Consider the following 23,220-nt stretch of genomic DNA (forward strand, 5'->3'; position numbering starts at 1 on the left):
CAACAGCGCCTCCTGTTGACTGTGGTTAGAATTGCACCAAAGGGTGTAAACTGAACTGTTTACTTTTTTTTTCTTTGTTCGTTTATTGGTTTGTTTTGAAGGGGATTATCTGTGGGTATAGGAGTATTGTTTGGTTGTTTTACTTGTTTTCCCTCATTGTTTCTGCCAATACACACATACTTTTTAATAAAGGGCTGATTTTTTTCCTTTTCCATAATTTTTTTTCCTTCAATTGGAGACTCTTAAGTTCAGATTTATAATTGCTTAGAGGGAGGAGTTTGGATCTTTTAGTATTGGCTACAAAGGTAACATGATCTGGGATTTAAAAGTGATAAATTGTGTTATGAAATTCAATTTCTAACATCTTCTCAAAACCTAACAGAGATAGAGATTACACAGTTGGGACAAGCCCAAAATCAAAATGTCAAATAAACTTAAGCCTTAGGCATGCTTAAAATGACTTTTACACACATCTGAGTATGATGATGCAATGCCATGAGATGTTTCCCTGACAGTCTAGATAAGTGCTTTTCAACCTTTTCAGTTATAATACTTTTTTAAAAATATCCAGTGAAGGTGCAGGCTTCTTCAGAAAAATGTAGATTGTTAGATACTGCAAGAACTGGTTTTATTTTTGTCAGCCTTTAGAAAAGACCACGAGGGGAAAATTACTGATCTCAACTGCAAAATTTGAGTTAGAGCAACCTGTGGTCAAAGCACTACCTGATGTAAATCCAGTCACTTCAGTTGGCACTAGGCTAATTCAGGTAGAGTTGCTCTGAATTGACTCTATGCTGATGACATTGCCTATGTAAAAATGTTCCTTCAGAAGCACCACAATCTTACACAGATGTAACTTATTTATTATGTTAATGCCTTTAGTACTTAAAGACTGTGGATTTGTTTGAGGATTATTTTTTATTCTTTGTTTATCTTTGCAAAGCCATCACAGCTCAAAGGCACTGAAGTGATTTTTCTCATGTTCATCAATAGCAGTGCTCATTAGCAGTAATTTAAAACTGAGCAAGATTGCTGAAGGTATAGAAATTACATAAGTGTTCTGGGGAGAAAGGTTTTAACATTGCAGTTGTTGAAATATTATGTAAAGTGTAATTTTCTTTGTAAAAGCATTCTGGAATAACTGCTGAGGCAGGAGGAAAAAAACTCACCTTGATTTTAATGTTTTATTATAGATACGTTTTATTTAAATACTTTTTCATAATCTGCCATTTTTAAGAGCTTAAGACTACTGAGGAGAAATTTAGGTCTATTTTAAAGAACTTTAGATTAAAGTAAAAACATCCAAAATGGGGCAATACACAAATCCAAAAACCTTTGCAGTACTCCTTTCCCCTGGCCCCACAAACCTCTCTTGTTTATATAGAACATAACAATTTATCTTGCTGTTTCCAGGTGCTCCTGACCCAACAGCAGGTGCCAGCATAGATGATGAAAACTGCTGGCATTTGGATGAGGAACAGGTCCAAGAACAGGTTAAACTCTTCCTCTCCCAGGGTGGATACCATGGATCAGGGAAGCAGCTCAATTTGCTTTTTGCAAAGGTATGTTGTGTGCTCAAATTTCCCTCTTTTCTCTCCCCTCACTCCCGCATCCAGTCTGTACTTGTTCAGGTCTTACTCAAAGTCCTGTTGTTTTAAAACAAGACAAAGCCCTGGGAACATGATGGCAAGTTAACAATGCAATGGAACGCAATCTGGTGTGTCTTGAGATTAGTTTAAAGGAAACGAAGTAACATTTCAACTGTCTGCAGCACTGTTGTTCTCTTCCTTCTTACCCTCAAAATGTTGGAGAAACCTGTAGAGATTATGGTTTTGCAGCAGATGGCATAATATACCTGTGGATTACTTGTGGAAGGCGTATGTTTGCAGAATTGCAATAGGATACTGAAACTAAAAATTGTTAAAATTGGGAAGGTAGACTATTTTTTTCTACTTAAAAATTTCAAATCAGATATATAAATTATACTTATTCAACAGAGATGGAATGTTTAACACTTCAGTATATTGTCTGTATTGTGGTTTGTTTTGGGGTTTTTTCAAGTTTGTATTAAAAGACTCATTTCCTAGGTGCGAGAGATGCTAAAGATGAGAGATTCAAATGGAGCTCGCATGTTGACGTTGATAACAGAACAGTTCATGGCTGACCCTCGTCTGTCCCTTTGGACACAGCAAGGAACTGCAATGACTGACAAGTATAGGCAGCTCTGGGATGAACTGGGTAAATTACTTCTAAATCATTTTGGTGTTCATGTGTATAATGAAGAAACAATGACATATTTGGGATGTAAACTCTATTGTGGTACTAGTTAAAGCAAGTTAGTGTTTTCTTCAGGTTTGCTTGTTCAGTTAAGGTTGGGTGAAATTGAATTTCTGATCTACTATATGAGAAAATTAGAGTTGGAGGAAAGGATAATATGAAACAAGTATGATTGCAACAGGTTGTAAGTACCTGAGGATCTATAAAAAGAATGAAGCAAAAAGGGGAAATGTAGCTACACAACTGAGGGTAAGTATAGAAACCACTAGAGCTAAACTGTAAAGTTTAAGGAAGAAATTGATTCACAACCAGAGAGAAGTAGAAGGCAAAAAGAAAAGATTCATTAAGAGTATAAGAAGATAGCAACAAAGGAAAGCAGAATTCCATTACTGAGTAGGAAAGGAGATCAAGTAACAGAGGGCTATAACAATTAACACTGCTTTGCAGGAAAGGTCAGTTGTGGCCAGATACGACTTGTACAAATGGAGAGACAAACACAGGCTGAAACGGGAAAGGAATTATTTAAATTGGTAAAGTCAGAAGACACTTGTATTAAAGTGTTCAAGAAACTCACTGAGACAGTTTTGAGCTACTGCTTTAGAAGTTCTCAAAATCTATAGGAATTTGTGTTAGGGAGGGGGAAATTAAAAACAACTTGAAGGTAAATGTCACCAATATTTTAAAGGTGGGTAGGTGAGTGGAAAAAATAAAATAAGTAACCACCAGCATTGTTTTCCTAAATGTAAGGTACTGGAACAAACCACTAACCAGTTGGTATGTAAGCATATAGAAGATAACAGTGATAAAAGACAACTTGAATTATTTTAAAAACAGTAGTAAGTCTTATTTGCTTCCCTAAAAGATAATTCACTGAGTGTATGACTGAAGGAATTAATGTGTATATCTTAGCAGCAGCAAGGTTTTGGATGCTGTCTTGGAGGGTTTTTCAAAGCAAATTGAAGAGATGCAGCCTAAATGGAATTGCCTTGTGATTCATGGATCTTGGAGTAGTTACCTGTGCTGTCATTCAATCTGGAAAGACACTCCAAGTCTAGACTTACAGGAGTCTGTCTTGAGATGTGTTCTGGTCAATATTGCTATTCTTGACTTATGTGGCATGGAATATTAAAATAAATATATATACATATAAAATCAAATCAACAAAAAACAAACAAAACCCTAAAACCAACCAAACAAAACCCAACAAAAAAACCCAAACAACTCAAAACTTACTGAAGACACCCCTTGGGACAATATGTAAACACTACAGAGAACAAAGCCAAAACCCATAATACTCTTAGTATATTTTAAAGGTCCAAAATCAAGCTAAATATTGCATTAAGGGTATAGAAATTTAGCAGAAACTAAAGCCCCCTTGGTTCCAGTTGGTTCTCAGAGGGGCTGGGTGCAGCTGGGCTTAATTTCTGATTAGAACCTAGTCAATTTAATTCCTTCAGTCCTGCATGAGTTGCATTAAGCCAATGCTTAGATTTGTCCAGTAAAATTATATAACATCATTCAATTCTGGAATGCCATCAACTGGGGTGTGAAAACTGATTCTAGTACCCACCCCACCATGGTTCCAGCTGTCAGGTGTTGCCATTGGTTTTCTGATTCCCTTTTGAGTTGTCCCCACAGAGCCAGTGAAAGAGGTTGCTTCCTCCAAAGGGGGCAAAGTGTTAATAGTCCCAGAACGTGTTGGTGTTGCCAGCCTTCTATTAATAATTCAGTAGACCATGTTCCATCACTGCTAACCCATACTGTGTGCCCCATGAGGGTATACCTAGTTCTGAACAAATTATGTCAGGCTCAGTATCATTGTTAGTCAAATGAGACCAAGTGTCATTGAGTGGTATGATATAGTTTCAACAAATATACCGTAATCTGAGATCTTGAGATGCTGAACCCAATCTCTGAATTTCAGTTTCATTGGAGTTGCAACTGTAAACTCTGGTACAATTCCAATTATGATATTTCGGGCTGTTTGAGCAAGAAACATTAAAATCTGTGTCCAGAACATCAGCCTGTATGAGGTCATCTGGTAATCCAATTGTTCCTTCCCAATCAATACACCAGTTGGTAGGTTGCATATAATGCAGTCACTGCATTGTGGCCCTCCCCACACCCGGGGAATATGCATTTCCCATAGTGTATCAGTACATGTATCCTCAGGAGGAAGATAAATTGTCTCAATCGTGTCACTATTAGTCTCGAATTTCAATGATGGCTTAGTGATGTTACAGTTCCATATAGTTGTATTATTGTTGGTCCACTTTAAAACATTTTTTCCTTCCTCAGTTTGCCAAGTCAGATTTGTGTGTTTTTTCCACATAACCTCAAAAGTTTTGGTCAAATCCATAGTGAATGTTCCCCAAGTTACTGGTGAGTTGGCAGATGGAGGAAAAGGTAAACGTGGTGATTTGACTAACATTATGTGTACATCCAAAAGTTTGGATTTACTGCAACATAAGATTTGGAGTGATACCTGAACTTCTGTCTATTGACAGTAAGAATAGTAAACGGTATTTTACCTGCATTATGATAAGAATTTCAGTTTCCAAATTATCACAAAACCAAAGAGTACAAGTACTAACACCAAAACCACCATCAATCCTTGCAGGCACTCTAGCTCTGTATATGACAGTGCTTCATTCCACATGCAGTTCATCCTATTAAGACAAAAAGTGGACAAATGCTCGATCTTGTTGTTAATTGGCAATGTTAGGTTGGATTGAGGGTATAATCCACCTGGTATCGCTCACGCCAGAAGGCTCACAAGCCTTCTCAAGATACGAGTATCTCATTTCAGCATCACTGAAAGGGTGGGAGCTAAACTCCAGTGGTCTTTCTGGACCTTGTGGCCCCTTTTGCCAAAAGTTACAATGACGGCTGTGCTCACTGAACCTCCATTCTACATGGATAGGGTCAGTCAGGTGTATAGGACTAAGCTATTGGAACAGCCTCAGTTCTCTTATTAACAATTTTAATGCATTTGGGTGCTGTTCCATCCATTCCCACAATTTTCCTTTTCTGAGCAGATTGTACAAGGGATGAGCAATAATAGAAAATCCAGGAATATGTTTACGCCAGTAGCCTAAAGCTCCCAGAACTTCCTGTAACTTCTTTACACTAGATGGATTCTGCCTGTGCTCCATTTTTTCCAGGGTGTCCAAAGGAACAGAAGCAACTCCTTTAATCCACCAGACTCCTAAGAATTTAACTTCTTGTGCCAGTCCTTGGCATTTTGATTCCATAACTTCCAATCCCAATTCAATTAGTGTTTCACAAATGTTTTTCATTGTGTCTCCTATACTTTCTTGATCATCTCCTCCATCAGTTTGTCATCAATATATTGATATGATGTAATGTCAGGTGGAATAGGAATCTCTACTAAGACCTTAGCTAAGGTATTGTGAGAAATAATGAGAGAATGTTTATATCCTCGTGGAAGCCTATTAAAAGTGTATTGGATCCCACTCCATGTAAAGGCAAACTGTGCTTTATCCTATTCAAGGAGGGGAATCATGAAAAACATGTCCTTGAAAATTAGGGCAGCCATCCAAGCATGAGCAGCCCCCTCATATAACTGTCTCAGCAGTGTTTGAAACTGCAGCAGTTAAAGGTGCAATATTAACAGTTAACTGTCAATATACTGTGAAATGCCAGTGCCGGGTCAATTTCTTTACTGGCCACACCAGTGAATTATAAGGTGAATGAGTCCTTTTAATGATGCCTCTTTTTTCCAGAACTGTCACCACCCCATCAGTCCCTCTAAGTGATGCTGTAGGCAAGGGGTGCTGTTTTACATGAGTAATTTTAGAAAGCAGCAATGGTATTGATGCCTCTAATAGACTGATAAAATTTTCAGAGCCTGAATCATCCAACATTCTTTCAGATTCTATTTGTATTCCCAGAAACCCAGTGCTTTCTACTGAGAAACTCCACAGAGTTCCACCTGGGAGTTTCCAGGTTTGCCCATAAAGTAAATCAATTCCTAAAAGTTTTGTTTGGGTGGACCCCACAACACTTCAACCTTAGTAAAATGCTTTTCCCCCAGGAGCCAGATGGAAATTTTTGCTGTGGGACATTCCTTTATTATACCATCAATTTCGTTAAATTTAAGTTTATGATCACTGGGTATAATTCCCATAATATTTGCTATTTCCTTTGTAATTACCAATATTTGGGCCCTGAGTCAATTAGAAATTCAACCATAATTTTTCAAGATCTGACTGGAATATCAATAGAAGGTTCAGGGTATTTTCCTTGGAGCCACTGTACTCCTAATATCCACCAAGCAGGCTCAGGAGCTTTAACAACAGTTATCTGACCCATCCCATCCAGCATCCATAATTCACTATTTCCTGAACAGATTTACTCAAGGTAGCTAAACACATCATCTGCCCCCGGCCCCCCAGATGACTAGGAACTGTGGCATTTTGGACATGAACCTCCTGCATTCCATCCTGAAATTTTGCTACAAAAGTCTTGAGACTGTCTGGAAGACCTCAAATAAGAGAGATTAATCTGGCCAGATCAATAGAGGCTAACATGGGAGACCTTCCAAGCCTATCCCTCTCATACATAGCTTTTATACAAGCTGCCTTCTGCACAGAAGCCGTGAGATCAGAGAATCCAGTAGTTTTAATAGCCGGTGGATCTCCCCTATCCTGCTGTAGTGGGTTGACCCTGGGAAGATGCCAGGTACCCGCTAAAACCACTCTCTCACTCTCCCTCTGCAACTGCACAGAGGAGAGAGGAAAAAAAAACAAACCAGCTAAGGATTCATGAGTAGAGATAACAGCTGGGACAGGTCACTTACTGATTACCTTCATGGGCAAAACAGACTCAAAGTGGGGATAGTACTTATATTTATTACTAACAGCATAAGAGCCAAAGAGTGAGAAATAAAACAGTCTTAAAAACACTTTCCCCCCACCCCTCCTTCCTTCCATGTTCTCCCTCCTCCCCTCCAGAGGTGCAGGGGGACAGGGAATGGGAGTTATGGTCAGTTGTTGTTTCTGCTGCTGCTCAGAGAGAGGAGTCCTTCCCCTGTTCCTGTGGGGTCCCTTCCACGGGAGACAGTCCTTGATGGACCTTTCCAGCATGAGTCCATCCCTCGGGCAGCAGATCTTTCCAAACTGCTGTCCCGTGGGTCATTCCTCCATGGGGTGCAGTCCTTCACAAATGAGCTGTACCGATGTGGGTCCCCCACAGAGGCCAGAAGTCCTACCCAAGAAAAACCTGCTCCAGCGTGGGCTTCCCTCTCCGCAATCTGCAGGTCTCCGGCAGGACCCTGCTCCATCTTGGGCCTCCCACGGGGTCACAGCCTCCTTCATAAATCCACCTGTTCCATCACGGGCTTCTCCGTGGGCTGCAAGTGGGTCTCTGCACAGAGGTGTTACTATTACTCCTAATTGGCTTGGCCTTGGCCAGTGGCAGGAAGTCTGCTCCCTTAGCTTTTCTAATTCAGTTTTATTTATTTGAGCTACCTTTCCTCCTATAACCAGTCTTACTGCTTCTATTCTTCACTAGATCTGCAAAATTCCTGGGGCAGTTTTTCTCATCATAAGTGTCTCTGGTCAGTGTGCACTTACCTTGTATAAAGTAGTCTAATACTGTTGTAAATTAGAGATACAGGTTGCAGGATTCCATTTATTAAATATAAATACATCATGGAATTGGTTTTCTAAGAATTTTATGAAGGAGATGGTAAAAAATTCAAAAGAAGCCCTTTCCTCTTTGTTTTCCCACTCCCTCTTCTGTGAATGATTTTGCAAATGTAGGTGACATCAGTATAGTTACCTGTTCCTACTAATAAAGACAAATGAGATAATAATCAGTAGACAGTAGATAACAAATTTTGAAGCTGTTAAATAGAAACTTGTTTGTGCAAGGCAACACTAGTTCACGAAATTCATCATCAGGTGGTGTTGCATTAAGGGGATAGGAATTAAGCAGTAAATAAATCACCTTGCATGCCAGCTAGTCCTCAGAGATCAGAGGGGCTGGGTGCAGCTGGGCTTAATTTCTGATTAGAACCAATTTGAAACGATAAGTCCAGTTGAGTTTAATAGAAACTTGCACAAGTACTATAGGTCTAGTCACATTCAATAAGGAATTACACAATCCAAATTCACAGATAGCAGAGTTTATTGAAGCAACAGGAAGCAGGTTCAGGATTGCTGGTGCTAAATGCTCTAACTACAGAGTGTTAGGTGTTGCTACAGAAAGAATAGGAACAGTGATCTAATAGTGAGATACATAGATAGATAGATAGATAGATAGATAGATAGATAGATAGATAGATAGATATGAATATTCCTGGGTCTGCTCCAATGCAGTTCACAGAATCACAGAATCAATTAGGTTGGAAAAGACATCCAAGATCATCAAGTCCAACTGATCTCTATGTTGTCAACTAGACCATAGCACTAAGTGCCATGTCCAGTCATTTCTTGAACACCTCCAGGGATGGTGACTCCACCACCACCCTGGGCAGCCTGTTCCAAAGCTTAACCACACTTTCAGTGAAGAAATTCTTCCTGATATCCAACCTGAATCTCCCCTGGCACAGCTTGATGCTATGTCCTCTTGTCCTATTGTTAGTTGCCTGGGAGAAGAGACTGACCTCCACCTTGCTACAACCTCCTTTCAGGCAGCTGTAGAGAGTGAGAAGATCACCCCGTAGCCTCCTCTTCTGGCTAAACACACCCAGCTACCTCAGCTGCTCCTCATATGACTTTCTAGACCTTTCACCAGCTTTGTTGCCCTCCTCTGGACACTCTCCAGGACCTCAATGTCTTTCTTGTAGTGATGGGCCCAGAACTGGACACAGGATTTGAGGTGCTGCCTCACCAGTGCCGAGTACAGGGGAAGAATCACTTCCCTAGTCGTGCTGGCCACACTATTTCTGATACAAGCCAGGATGCCATTAGCCTTGGCCACCCAGGCACACTGCTGGCTCATGTTCAGCCATCTGTTGACCAGCACCCCCAGGTCCTTTCCCACTGGGTTGCTTTCTACCTACTCTTCCCCCAGCCTGTAGCACTGCATGGGGTTATTGTGGCCAAAGTGTAGGACTCAGAACTCGGTCTTGTTGAACCTCATGCCATTGGTCTCAGCCCATCAATCCAGCCTGTCCAGATCCCTCTGCAGAGCCTTCCTACCGTCCAGCAGATCGACACTCCAACCCAACTTGGTGTCATCTGCAAATTTGCTAATGGTAGCCTTGATCCCCTGTTGGAGGCACAATCCCAGCTGGAGGCACAAAGCTCACCTAAAGGCATCCCTTCAGGAGAGGGGGAGAGACACAGTCCGTCGACCAATCCCAAGCAGGCAGAGGTGTTTTCCCCCTCCTACACTTTCTCCCCCAAAGCCCCCCTTTTATACTATAAATTTTGGGTCCGTCCCAATGGGATGGAACAATTGCATGTTATAGGTGATGTTTGGTGACTTTGGTCATACATGTATTACATGTCTCATGTTCTTCCTCATTTTCATTACAAGTGGTGTAAAGATAATATGTAAATGGAGCTTAATGAGGGTCTCAGTTACATTTTGTCAGAATTTATAGTTGACAAAAGAGGTGCAGTAAACACTTTTGTCCTCCTCCATGTGCTGAGGCATCAGTAAAGGCTCTCTGACCTTCATCAGAGGGTCTTTGAGTACATCCTTATCTCCTTAACAGACCAGATTTATAACAAGGCTTGTTTTTCACAGTCAAGGGGGAGTGAGGCTAATGGCTGGTACAGAGACATGGGTGCTCTTCTCTGCTTCACTGAAACAGCATTGGGCCATGAGCCCTCCACTTCACTAGATATAACCTGTTTAGCATAAATTACGTTCATTCAAAATGAAGTATTAGACTGATAAAGCACCGGTTGTCTGTAGTTTATATAATAGAATTTTGTAATGGAAAGCCTTAATATCAAAGCAGGCAAAGCTCTGTCAGAGAGCGTAGATATAATTACTTCACCTTCAAGCATACCAATCCTCTTAGTATGTAATTTTTATGATACCTCAGCTTGATGGAGAATAATGCTTTCTGCCAAATTGGACATGTACACAGCAAAATTGTATCCCACCATACTGAAAACCAGAGCATCTCATGCTTCTTTGCCATTTCTTATGCAGGTTGAGCTGGTAGGTGGTGGGAGAGGTAGAAATATACTCTCCATCTGTTACCTGTAATGGTCTTACAATATACTGACAATAAAAATAAAAGTTTTGTTAAATTTTTAGTGGCTCTTCTTCTTGGTTCATCAGTTCCATGTTAATGTCATTTTCTTGACAGCACCTATCTGAAGGTGGAATCTCTCTGCCTGCAGCATCAAATAATCAATATTTGAGATTAATTGATTAGTTTATCTCTGCATTATCAGAATTATAGTTGCCACTCCCAAAAAGCTGAAGTGCAGCCTCCAGCCTCACTACTACCTCAGCTGCTGTATTTACAATCTGAGGCAGACCTTGTTATTTCAGTCCTGAACTGCTCTGCCCCCTCTAACAGTATCAAAATATGTAACACAGTTTCAATTGCAAATACATTTCAATCACTTCGAGTGTACAGTAGGCTAAGTGTAGAACTTAACTTGGTTCTTCCACCTCCAGCTTGTGTTTATGTTGCTAACCTGTCCATTACTTCCCCACTCAAGTAGGATTCCTTCCACTGGTGCTTAACAAGTTTCCTGAACATTTCTGTGAATTGGATGAATCTCTTCAACTTGAATCCTACTTTGTGTGAAAATTAGAAGCTGCTGCCATGTTTTTGCTAGGATTTCACTTTGTTTCACTCTAGTTAAAGACATTTCTTTATTAAGGTGAAACATGCATGTGAATGTGCAAAAGTTGAAGGAGGTTTTAAGGGAGACCAGAGTTAGTTACAATAGCAAACTACAGAAGGAAGAGAAGGATGTACCTGATGACCTTTGATCTCTGCCAGAAGTAGCAGAGAAAGACATTGGGTTTAAGGGGGCAGTGGTATCACTATATTCTAAAATAATGTTGGTTTCCTATCTTGTTATCTTCTAAGATGTTGGAGAAATATCATTAAAGGGAGTGGGACAGACCTTTGCATATTCAGTTTCTTGTATTATCTGTTCGGAGTAATTGGAAGTGGCATATATGTATATCTCTTTTTTTTAAAAAATACTTTATCTATTATTAATTTATTTCACTGATAAGTAGCATTGTAGTTATAGAGATTTTTAGGACATATAAAGTATGTAAATATAGATTCTACTTAATGAAGGCTGCCTTGCTTGCTGTGGTATGCTGTCTGCCAACAGCTGGTCATGTGGCCACTCTGTCAGTTCTATTTTGACATAGGTTTTTAAGCATACTTAAATAACTTTGGCTTTGCTCCTTGACTGGGTCACTCGAGCCTTTCATTAGAACTTAACTGATGCTTCCTGCCTGCCATTGGGCATTGGCCAAGGATAGTGGAAGGACACATTGGGCTCTGGTCAGAGTTTCTGCTGAAGTTTATGGTAAATTGTGTTGACTTCAGTAGAACTCAGATTGGTCAGTCAGTTAACCTTCTTTGTATTCTAGAGGGGAAAAAATGGTCCATGCAACCTTACTACAGCAGTAATTCGTTAATAGTCATCCATCAAAAATTAAGTCAAAGTTTCTTGCTCTCTATGAAAATTAAAAAATTTTCTTAATAAAAGGATAAAATTTGACTTTGTGCCCAGTCTAGGGATCATGATGGCTGTGAGCCTCTGCTTTGCAATTAAATGTTGAACACTGCCAGATGCCAGACTTTGAGAAGAAGCTGAGTTTTGTTAGCAAATGGAATCTGCAAGTTAATTGGTGTTTTCTGCAAGCCTCTGACTGTGAAATGAAATTGGAAGCCCTTTAGCAACATGGATAAAACAGGACCTGAATACAAATGTCACATGTTGCCATCAGGGCCCACTGTGAAACAGTAGTGTTCCCATTCAAACACTGTGCCATTACAGATGATTTAAATACAGGGATTACATTTAAATGAAAAGCCCTATTTGCCTTTTACTGCAATATAAATGTAATCTTAGCAAAAGCTAAGTGACAAATTAAATGAAAAAAGTGCCCACAGTTTTAAAGCTGTAATGCAAACCAACCTTTTATTGCTTTTCATGTGCCACAAATGAATCATTATACTTGTCAACCCTAAACCAAGCCATAATTGGAGCAGCTATTGTTATCAAAGCGGGGCTGCTCTTGTGACAGCTTAATAAAGCTGAAACTCTTGAACTAAATATGAGATGCTTAACCTGACGAAAGGAGTCAAGTAGAAGAATCTAAGACAAATATCTACTTGGTGGAGTGAGGGAGCCCAACATCTTGTCAACTCATAGATTACAGGATCAGATATTTTTTTGTGAACTACCATTTTCAATATCTTCTTGCTTGTCTTTGAGGTGAAGAAACTTCACATAATTTGCATACTTCAAAACTTTTCTAGTAGACCTCCTCCATTTTTATATTTAAGAACAGTTTAAGGGGGAAGAAGGCTGGATTAGTTTCTTATGGAACAAAAATATGATGGCTGTGTCATGGTATAGGGGGTTGACCTTGACTGGCTGCTGGGTGCCCACCAAGCTGCTCTGTCACTTCCCTCCTCAGCAGGATAAGTGGGGGAGGGGGGAAATAAGATGGAAAAGAACTCATGAGTAAAGATAAAGAGAGTTTACTAAAGCAGAAGCTATGTGCAAAAGCAAAGGGAAACAAAATATTTATTCTTGACTTCCCATCAGCAGGTGATGTCCAGCCACTTCCCAGGAAGCAGGGTCTCAGTACACATAGCGGTGTCAGAATACTGAATGCCCTGCCCTTCCTCCTCCTTTTCTTAGCTTTTATATCTGAGCTGATGTCATATGATATGGAATATCCCTTTGGTCAATTTGGGTCAGCTGGCCTGGCTCTGTCCTCTCCCAAGATCTTGCCCACCCCCAGCCTACTGGCCTTTGGGGGTAAAGGGATGTCAGAGAGACAGCACTGATGCTGTACCAGTGTTGCTCAGCAGTAGCTAAAACAGTGGTGTGTTATCAACACCTTTCTAGCTCCCAATGCAAAGCACAGCACTGTGAGGGCTGCTATGGGGAAATGAACTCCATCTCAGCCAGACCTAATACAGGGGGAAGAGGGTATATCCAGAGAGCTCTTGCAAGGCAGGGTAGTGGATAAAACTGATAAACTTTTTCTTGACTTTCCTTATACTAATCCTAATCTCTGTTGGTTCTTGTATTTCATGAAGTTGAGGAGAACTTAAAAGATATTCTTTACTTCCAGCTGGGTACTCTCCACATTTTAATGTATAAGCTTCTGTCTATCTCAATTACATGATTGTATCTATAATTTTTAAGTGTAGGGACCTTTCATGATATTGCTATGAGCCTCATTTGTGGAATAAAGCTTTTCTGGATGATGTCTTTACAGTCCTTTCTGTTATGCATACTAAATGGCTTGTTTTCAAAGATATTTCCTGAGCGGAATAATATATCTTTGCTTTAGTAGTTCTAATAGTCTTAGTAATTTTTCACTAGTACTTTGCCCTACTGTGGGCTGCTCTTTAACTGTTGGAGCAGCCTGATGTTCTACTTTGAGTTCACATTTGCTAATATTTTTACATTTTCCAATTTAGTGATATATTTTGTGTTACATTTTATAACTAAACCATCATTTTACAAGGTCATTCATGCAGAGAAATAGCACAATATATTTCCTGAAGGATCATGACTAAATTTTTATTAGTAACACTTTGCTCCTCATCTAAAACTTAATTCTGAATGTTGAGTTTAGGCAAGGAATCATTATAGATCAGTTAAGAGAGATATAATTACTATTTTATCAAGTTAGATTCTTTTAATCTTAACGAAATGAAACTATTCTCCATCTATATTTCTCTCTCAGGCATTCCTTTCCTTTGCAATTAGAGAGACAAATTTACATGAATGGGACGTCAACTGTTGTAAACAGATTACCTATGCTTAGTACTTAAGGGAAGGGTAAAAAAGGACAAAAGCAGCTAGGATTGTTGCCAGTATGCCCCTAGAGAAATTCCTTTCTGATGCCAGATTTGGTGACTACTTCATGGCTGCCATGAAAAAGAACCACTAAAGTTAACCATTCATAACAAGTTTTGTGTTCTAATACCATTTTTTTACATACTTAGTTCCATTTAAGGATCCACTATGCAGTAGAAACAGTCACTTTCCCCCATATTTTATGGTCTTTCAAAAATGGTACAGCAAGGTTTTTATTTTGAAATTTGAGTGCCAAGCTTATATCCATATTTACTTTATTTCTTTAGGTATCTGAAGTTCTAATTGAATCATGTTCTGTTTTAAAGCTAAGGAGAGTCCAAATGCCCCGCACCTTCAAATTTCAGAGTTTAGATTAATCAATTGCACATATTACATTTCTGGCCTTGAAGTGAAAGCTGTAGGAATGCCTATGTTTCAAAGGAGGTGGGATGCATCATGCTTTGCACTATTTCCATTGATCTTTCATTGTGGGACTTATGGGTGGAGTGATATCTTGCACATACTTGTGTCTATAATTGTGTCATATCCAGTAGACTGTCTTTGCTTAATTGATAACCTTTTTCTCATTGTTGGTTTTCTTAGCCTTAGCTGCCATGGTGTGGTTGCCATACAATTACAAAACGTTTGCCTTTAATTCATATACTTAAGGTAACATCTCTTGCATAGAATAAGCTGTTAATATATGACAGTGTATTTGAATGATTTATGATATTGGAGGCACTAAATTAATAGTACTTCTAAGTTCGCATCACAAGACAGTAATGCCTAAGTTATGGATGACAATTTGAAGAAATTGCTGTCATGGCCCTGGAGTTTCTCAATTGCTGCTAAATACATTTCCCTGGTGAATGAGGCCAGGCTGCCATTGTGTAAAGATGGGTTCTGTCCATTTTTTTTGAGGATCATTTCCTTCTTCCTTCATTATAAAACAGTAGAAGATTATTGGTATGTGTCATAATGGTATTTGAAATTGAGGGTATATGAGGCTGGAGTATGACAGTAAGTGGGAGCTGTTTTCAAAGATTATATTCTTTCCTGTATTTAAACTACATTTATTTGGTTTGAGGAATAATGGTGAAATTAATTAACTTTAGTCTATAAGTATAGCTTGAGGTGTTAGGGTTTAGGGGGTTATTTTTAATGCCATAAAGTTTGGGTTTCCATTTAATTCAGTTGGATAGAAAATACTTCTGCAGTAGGAGCCAAATTTCTTCAAGTACCCACATAAAAACAATTTTTCGAGTTTTTATTCCCTGTTGAACCAATTTACTTATAAACGTTCTAAAATGTTCTAAAAATTGTTCTGTATTGGAGCTGGTATAAAACTTACTGTGGCCCTAACTGTAGAGTCGTGACTTCCAACATTAAGGTCAGAGTTTTACTGTGAGCCCAAAGTGGTACTTGGCATTATTTTTTCCCTTTTTTAATACTTCAATAACATTAAGTTTCTATTTAATTTTCTGATACCACCTCTAGTAAATATCAGAGCTCAAGAGAAGTAATAGATCTATAGAGAGGAATTACTAAATCTTCACTAATTTCTGCATTCCAGCAATCTGGAAATTTCCAGTTTTCTTTCTTGAATGTATACTGGAAAAATAACTGAAAAATTGGAAAACTAATCTAAAGTGAGAGATGCAAGAATCTCCGTCTGCTCGAGCCTGTCATGCATGACAAAGGAGGAGGACCTCCTTCGTGATTTAAGAGACCTACATAGACTAAAACTTGATAGTGAAGACCCTTCTATCATTCAAACAAAAGGTAACTGAATATTATAATTGGAGATGGACAAATTTAACTAGCAAACTAGAAATAAGCTTAAAATTTTGAGTCATGGTAGCCAGGTAGTAGATCAGCTAACCAGCAGTGCTAGATTATCAAATTGGACATTCTAAATTTTTTAGTATGCTGTTTTTTGTAAAAACTCAGCCATCACTTTTGGACTTGAAAGTAAAATTAACTCAGGAAATCATAGAGTATGAAGGAATTAAGACTAGGCAATCAAAATGTGTTCTTCTGTCCATTTATAGTAGGTTTTTTACTTTCTACATTGCCTAGCTGTAAATGCTGGCAACTACTTAAAATTGTGGAGAATCGTATCATTATTCATAGAAAAGTGGATTTGTACTATTTGTGCTAGTATTAGCAGTGTTTTTACCTTCAGTTGACTGCGAGCAAATGAATGATTTGGGGGATATTAGGGAAGTTAATGAGTGAGATTCATTTGCAGGTGCTTTATACTTTCCCCTAGTTTTATAGACTAATAGTCCATGCCTTGCTATGGTGATTAGGTTATAGGGTACTATAAGTGCATAGAGGGGCATCTAATGGACATACGACAGATACCTAAATGCTCTCTTAGGGGATTGTAGTCTCAGGCTATGATACTGTAAATTACACCTTTCAAGCAAATTTCTCTTCTTCTATGAAACCCTTTAGTCAAATTGCAAAGTGTCCACAAAGATGCAGCAGTTTTTAAAACAAACTGAAAAAGGCATAACCCAGAACAACGGGCTCATGCAAAATGTCAGAAGTGCTGTGTTAGTTCTTTTTTTCATTGTGCTAAACACTGAAAATGTGGGAAGAGAGGAGAAGTAGTTTTTCATTACTTGACACACAGATTGGAGCATGTAGTTTATGATAGCTTAGAATACAGTCTCAAAATGTAAATGCCTGTTTCCTCTCAGCTGAATACAAGTGTGTCTTTTAACCCTTGGAGCAGAGGTATGCAGCGAAAGAGGAGAAATTTAAGGAATTACACACTTTTTGTCCCTGGATTACACCACTACTCCTAATGCACATTCAAATTTTAGTGTGCAAAAGGGCAATGATTCCCTCTTGCGTTGAACAGTGTGTCTAAAACAAAGCAATATGGTTTGATTTTAAAGAAGTTTATAAAAACAGTATTGGCTTTATTCGCTCCTATGGCACTTAGAAAAACTAAAACCCAACCAAAAAAAACACAAAAACAACCCCCCCCTCCCCCCAAAAAAATTCAAACAAAAGAACAACAAAACATCATGATCTACTGTATGTAACTACTGTGCATTAGTGTAGTGGATCTCTGGTGTTCTGCACTGTACCATATCTTATTTTGTTGTGGTTTTTAGATTTCTTTGATATTACTTCCTCATTCCATGTCATCCTGAATAGCAGTGGACTTGCAGCCTTAAGAATGAAATTGTTTCCACTGGGTCCTGTGCTGTGGCATACCAACATAGTTACTTCAGGAATGAATGTAATGTGATGACCTGTGCTCTGGGTATCCATTTTGTATTCTTAGTTTGCAAAAGAATGATTGAATATGAGAATTCTAGTTTCTTGGAAGAACCAGCTGCATTTTTATTCTTTTTTTCATCCTGTCATAAAGACTGCATAGTTTAAGCATATTCTTTTAATTTTATTCTTGGGGCCACCCTGTGCAGGGCCAGAAGTTGAACTTTGATGATCTTAGTGGGTCCCTTCCAACTCAGAATATTCTGTGATTCTGCAAAATCTTTTGTAGTGTACAAGGCACGTTCTTAATGAGCAAATGAACAGTACTTTCAGATGTCTTCATGTTTGTGTCAAAGTCCACCCTGATGAAGAGACAGCTGATTTAGACAAAAATCTTTCCATTTGAAAATTGTTGCTAAAGACCCTGATGTATTTATGCCTGCCCTGCTCTGTAGTATCAGGGAGCAGTTTCTAAAGTGATGGTACATAAGAAATGTCAGTGCAAATTAGCTTTTGCTTCAAGCTCCATAAACAAAAAATGTAAGACAAATTTTCTAGTGTAACCAAATTACTGAAGTAGGAGCAGCAAAAATATCTTATTGCTATTAGCCTGCACAAACCCAGTGTTTACTGAATCTCCACATCTGCTGGATTTCAAGTGTGGAAGTATATGTTTACAAAATACATGTCTTACTAATGCACTTATTTGGTTCCTGTAATGTGAAGCTGGAAGATACATAGTTTTTGTACAAAAATTAGAAGAAAAACTTGGGTAATTTCCTGATGTAACTTTATGTGAATTTTTGTTTGCCTTTGTCTGATGTACCATACATTGTGAACTATGTCTTTCCTAATACAAAAGACCCATTTAATGCCTTTTAATTGAGAATGTTGGCTTGATACAGTCTTTAAACTGTTTTGGATGGGCCACACCTGGTGTTAGGCATAGCTAGGAAACAAGCAGTGTAGCCTTATGGGAGAAAATGTGTTAAAGAAGTTTGCAATTAGTCATTGGCTGCTGCATTTTTAATAGAAAACCTAATTTAGCAATTTTCTTTAAAATCAGGTGCTCTGTGGATGTGTATAGTCTTAAATCCCCACTGCAAGTTGGAGCAGAAGGTCAGTTGGCTAAAACAGCTGAAAAAATGGAATAGTGTGGATGTTTGTCCCTGGGAAGATGGAAACCATGGAAATGAGCTGCCCAATTTAACCAATGCTTTGCCTCAGGGTGCAAATGCTAACCAAGGTGAGCCTAAATACATGCACTAACTGAAACATATAATATAGCCTCTATCTTATATACTTGAGCCTTGCAGCAGAATACAGCAGTCTTTCCTGGGACAAGTAACTTTCTTGTTGAGGATTGGCCAGCCAAATTTATTCTCACTAATACTATCCTTGCAGAAAGGATAAATAAGGTCTACTTTTGTGCTGGAGCTGCAATGTTTTCAAAGCAAGTTAGGTTTTCTAACTTTTCACTTGGTCCTTCTAAATACTTGTTGCATAAAAATTGGATGTCCCTGAAGCATGTCATGTAAAAGCCTATTGTTTCTTTGTTTTACTATAATCTTATATAACTTCTGGTTTTGGTTTTTTTTTTGTGGTTTTGTTTTTTGTTTTTTGGATTTTTTTTTTTTTTGCAGTTACAAAGCCTTTGGTACTTACTTAAAGGGAGATCAGTTGGGACTGCATTAAACTGTGTGATAAACTAAAGCACTTATCTGCGGGATGTGCTCTGTGTTGTGTGGTGTGCACTAACAGGCATGTAGGGGTGCAGAGTTAATACTGCCTTCTTGGAGGAGGTGTCTCTTACTCGATATACGCTTTCTAATCAAAAACGTGATTATCAAACCTGACAGAAGCCTTCTTCAGTCATCTTCGAGCAAAGATTGCTACTTTGCTAATAACTGAGGAAGACACAGGATATTTACCAGGGAAAAAAACCCTCATAATCATCAAACCCCTCAACGTTTTGATACATATTTCATAAAAGTTAAAATTAAATGCTTGTGAAAGGTGATAGATGGGTTTTTCCTTGTTTCTTTTTCTTGGAAGTTTACCTCCAAAGGAAATAGTTCATTTTTAAATCTTGCAGCTAGCTGGGGACAGAAGTTCATTCAATATATAACTCCCTACAGAGGTGTTTGGCTTTCTGGATCTCGTGATGTTCAGCCCAACCTTTGCAGGCTAGTGGCAACCCTGACATGACATTTCAACATTCATTGACACAGTGCCATGTAGACAGAGCACTTTTGCCATAGGAAGATATCCAGTAAGGGATTGTCAGTCCTATGGCCTCAGTACCTTGCTTTCTTTGCAGTATTTGTATATGTTTATGACGAAAAAAATATCCAAGTGCTTAAAGTTAATGTCACTTCTCAAAGAGAATAACTAAAAATATTTCATGTGATGTTTATCTGTCACTCATCCTAGTAGCTCTGAGAAGGAGAGAAGCTGGGGATGCTTGAGTAGCTGTATGCCATATACTTTCTAGTTTGTTTTTAGGGGAGTTCTGTACGTACTGTTTAATGTCCTTCATTTTTAGCTGTTCCCTTTGCAACGTCCTATTTAGCATTAACCATGATAGTTCGTAGATCTCTCTGAATGCAAAGTGAATGGCACACACTTTGCCTGAGCTGTTGGGTAACAGGATGTGAAATATCATCTATAGTCTGCTTCTTGCAGAGTAGGTCAAGGTCAGTTAGGGGCTGGTGAAGAGGCAGAAAGCAAGAATACTGTGAATGACTGATTCACATATGAATGAGTAAAAGCTGATGCAGCTTTCTGAACTTGTGAAAATGACAGATTCATCAAACAGACCACATCGGACGGTGTTCACTCGAGCCATAGAGGCATGCGATCTGCACTGGCAGGACAGCCACTTGCAGCACATTATCAGCAGTGACCTATACACCAACTACTGTTACCATGACAACACCGAAAACTCACTCTATGACTCTCAGGGGTGGCCCCTCTGGCATGGTAAGTGGCTAAACCAGAAAGACAGAAAGACGTTTCCATGGCTTGCTGCTTTGTTCAGTTTCTATGGCATTATTTTTGGGGGGTGGCGGGGAGCTGAATGAAAAGCCTGGAAAAAAGAACAGAGGCTCCCTTGAATTGTTGGCTCAGAAACAGTCCTTTAAATTTCTCTTGCATAGTTTTAAAAACAAATCAAAGGAAACTAAAAAGCCCTTTTGAGTAACCTAGCAAAACAGGCCATTGCAGACATGGAAGCATTGCTATTCCTCAATTATTTTCTCCATTTTAGAACATGTTCCTACAGCCTGTGCGAGGGTGGATGCATTACGATCTCATGGATACCCACGAGAAGCACTGAGGCTAGCAATAGCTATTGTTAATACACTAAGAAGGCAGCAGCAGAAACAGCTGGAAATGTTCCAGGCTCAGAAGAAAGGTAAATGCGGGGAAGAGAGAAGGGCAAAGGACATGACAAGGTGACAATAACACCAGACTGGAACTTTGGATGAAAAACTGCTTTTGAAACTAAAGGAAAAGAGGTGACTTTAACTCTTCAGTCCAAATGATCATAGTGGTAATGTCACATTCTGGATGTCGGAGGTTTATTTTATGCTGGGTTGTGAACTCTGCAGGGCAAGGGCTCTGTTCTGCCTTCTGCAATACATCTAAGGTGATGGGGCCTTTATTCCAATCAGAGTTTTTTGTTACACAGTGTAAATATTCATCCTGTGTAATTTATAGGCTTTTAAACAGAGATTTGCATTTGGAATGACACGTATTTAAAATATTTTTTTCCTCTGATGTATAATTTAGCAGAGCTATTTCTGAGGTGGAAGCCAAAAGTTGACTAGGCAAAGTCTGCACTACAGAAATTCTTCAAATTTGTCAGTTTCTCCCAGAAGTCTCTTATGATGCTTAAAACTTTAGTGGATTCACATCACTGGAAATAAGATTTTTGAAACACTGGCTTTATAAAATCTTCTGTGGTGTTCCTCTAAACACTACCCCTACTTTTTGAAGGAAGATTCTAGCAAAAATAATCCTTCACTGAACTTTGTCATAGGTTTGAAGTAGTAGTAGAAGAAGAAAGGGATGACTTTGTAGTTAAAGAATGCATGTGGAAAAATTGGAATTACATTCTCAGTTACTACAAGAACATGTTTCATTCAAATTTTTTTTGAGATCTTTATTGCTACTCTTAACTATTTGTATCCTCATGCATTGTAGGCAAAAATACTAGTGTGTAGTCACATCTGTAAATTTTTAAGTGTATGTGCAGGTGTTTTCCCAGAAATGATCATTTAGAAATTGAAGTGAAGACAAGGTAGACTCCTGACTGAAAAAAAATAATTAGTTGGCAGTTCCTATGTGTGTCCATTTCACAAGAAATTTTGAGCACTATTGTGGATCCTAGATTTAAACAAAACTTAAAATCACTTTGCATTATTACTTGAGAGATTTTTTCTGAGTCTTTTTATTGGGTAATATATCTTTCTTTAACATGAAGTTTGAAATTTCTATGTTGCTACTCACTGCTTTGGGGTTTTTTTTTCACTTTTACATTTGGAATTTAAAGAATCTTCTTTTAATAGTGCAAAATATGCTGGTCTTCTCCATAAGATTAATTCTGTAGCTACAGTTTCAGTTCAGCAACCATCACATACTTCTACTTAGCTTTCATGCGACTGATCTGACATTCGTGGAACTAGTTACATGATGTTAAATCTCTATATGAATGGAGGACTGAAGCCTTTGTTTGGCATGACACAAGTGAGGCTCATAAATAGACATAATAGATGAAACAGAATATAAGTGAGTCAGTAAAAAGTCAGTGATATTAATCCTTTTTGGTAATATGTGCTTCTACCTGTCGTTTTTAACACATGCTATTTGTTAGTAAGACAATTAGTTACTACTTTGTTTTTCATATTACATATCAGTTTATTTAAAAAAAAAAAAAGCCACTGTCCTGAACAATGAGTTCAACAGTGTGGTTGTGTTTCACTTTGTAGCTCTGCACATTTACATAGGCAAAAAACAAGCTTTTAAAGCTTTGTGATAATACTTATGATTACTCAGAAAGATGACACTTAGTGAATGAGAGAGCACAAAGGCAGGTACAAGTTAGTGTGTAATAGCAGAGAAACAGAGTATCTGTAATGGCTTGTATACAATTTTTAAATGGTCTCTTGGGAATTCGAAGAGGTTCCAGCTGACTGGAGGCTGGCAAACTTTGTCCTGATTTTCAAGAAGGGCAAGAAGGAGGACCCTGAAAACTACAGGTCTGTCAGTGCCTGGTGAAATTATGGAGAAGATTTTTCTGGGAGGTATAATAGTGAATGGGGTAACATCAGACTGGTGACCTGTCACTAGTGGGGTTCTACAGGGCTCCATCATAGGCCCTGTGCTCTTCAACACCTTCATAAATGACTTGGATGCAAAACTGGAGGGGATACTAAGCAAGTTTGCAGATGACACAAAACTCAGAGGAGTTGTTGACCCCCTTGAAGGCAGGGAGGCCCTGCAGAGAGACCTCAGCAAATTAGTAGACTGAGCAATCACCAACCACATGAAGTTCAAGAAGGGAAAGTGCCAGATTCTGCACCTGGGATGAGGCAACCCTGGATGTACAGACTGGAGAATGAGATGCTGGAAAGCAGTGTCACGGAAAGGGACCTGAGGGTCCTGGTCAATGGCAAGCTGAGTATGAGGCAGC

General features: G+C 38.8%; 1 protein-coding gene across 9 annotated transcripts in view; it reads left to right on the forward strand.

Moving 5' to 3' along the window:
• LOC126652333 (zinc finger SWIM domain-containing protein 6) overlaps positions 1-23,220 on the forward strand; it is a 139,333-nt gene that overhangs the window by 73,070 nt on the left and 43,043 nt on the right. For 8 of the 9 annotated variants that reach the window (XM_050339061.1, XM_050339070.1, XM_050339068.1 and 5 more), the window contains 5 exons: positions 1,414-1,562; positions 2,088-2,238; positions 18,592-18,771; positions 20,331-20,507; positions 20,794-20,940. In XM_050339061.1, coding sequence (XP_050195018.1) covers positions 1,414-1,562; positions 2,088-2,238; positions 18,592-18,771; positions 20,331-20,507; positions 20,794-20,940 — 804 coding nt within the window. The remainder of the gene's footprint in view (positions 1-1,413; positions 1,563-2,087; positions 2,239-18,591; positions 18,772-20,330; positions 20,508-20,793; positions 20,941-23,220) is intronic. The other variant, XM_050339067.1, reaches the window with a different exon arrangement.

This window comes from Myiozetetes cayanensis, unplaced genomic scaffold, assembly GCF_022539395.1.
Source record: "Myiozetetes cayanensis isolate MyiCay16 unplaced genomic scaffold, myiCay2020 scf77, whole genome shotgun sequence".
Lineage (NCBI taxonomy): Eukaryota > Metazoa > Chordata > Aves > Passeriformes > Tyrannidae > Myiozetetes > Myiozetetes cayanensis.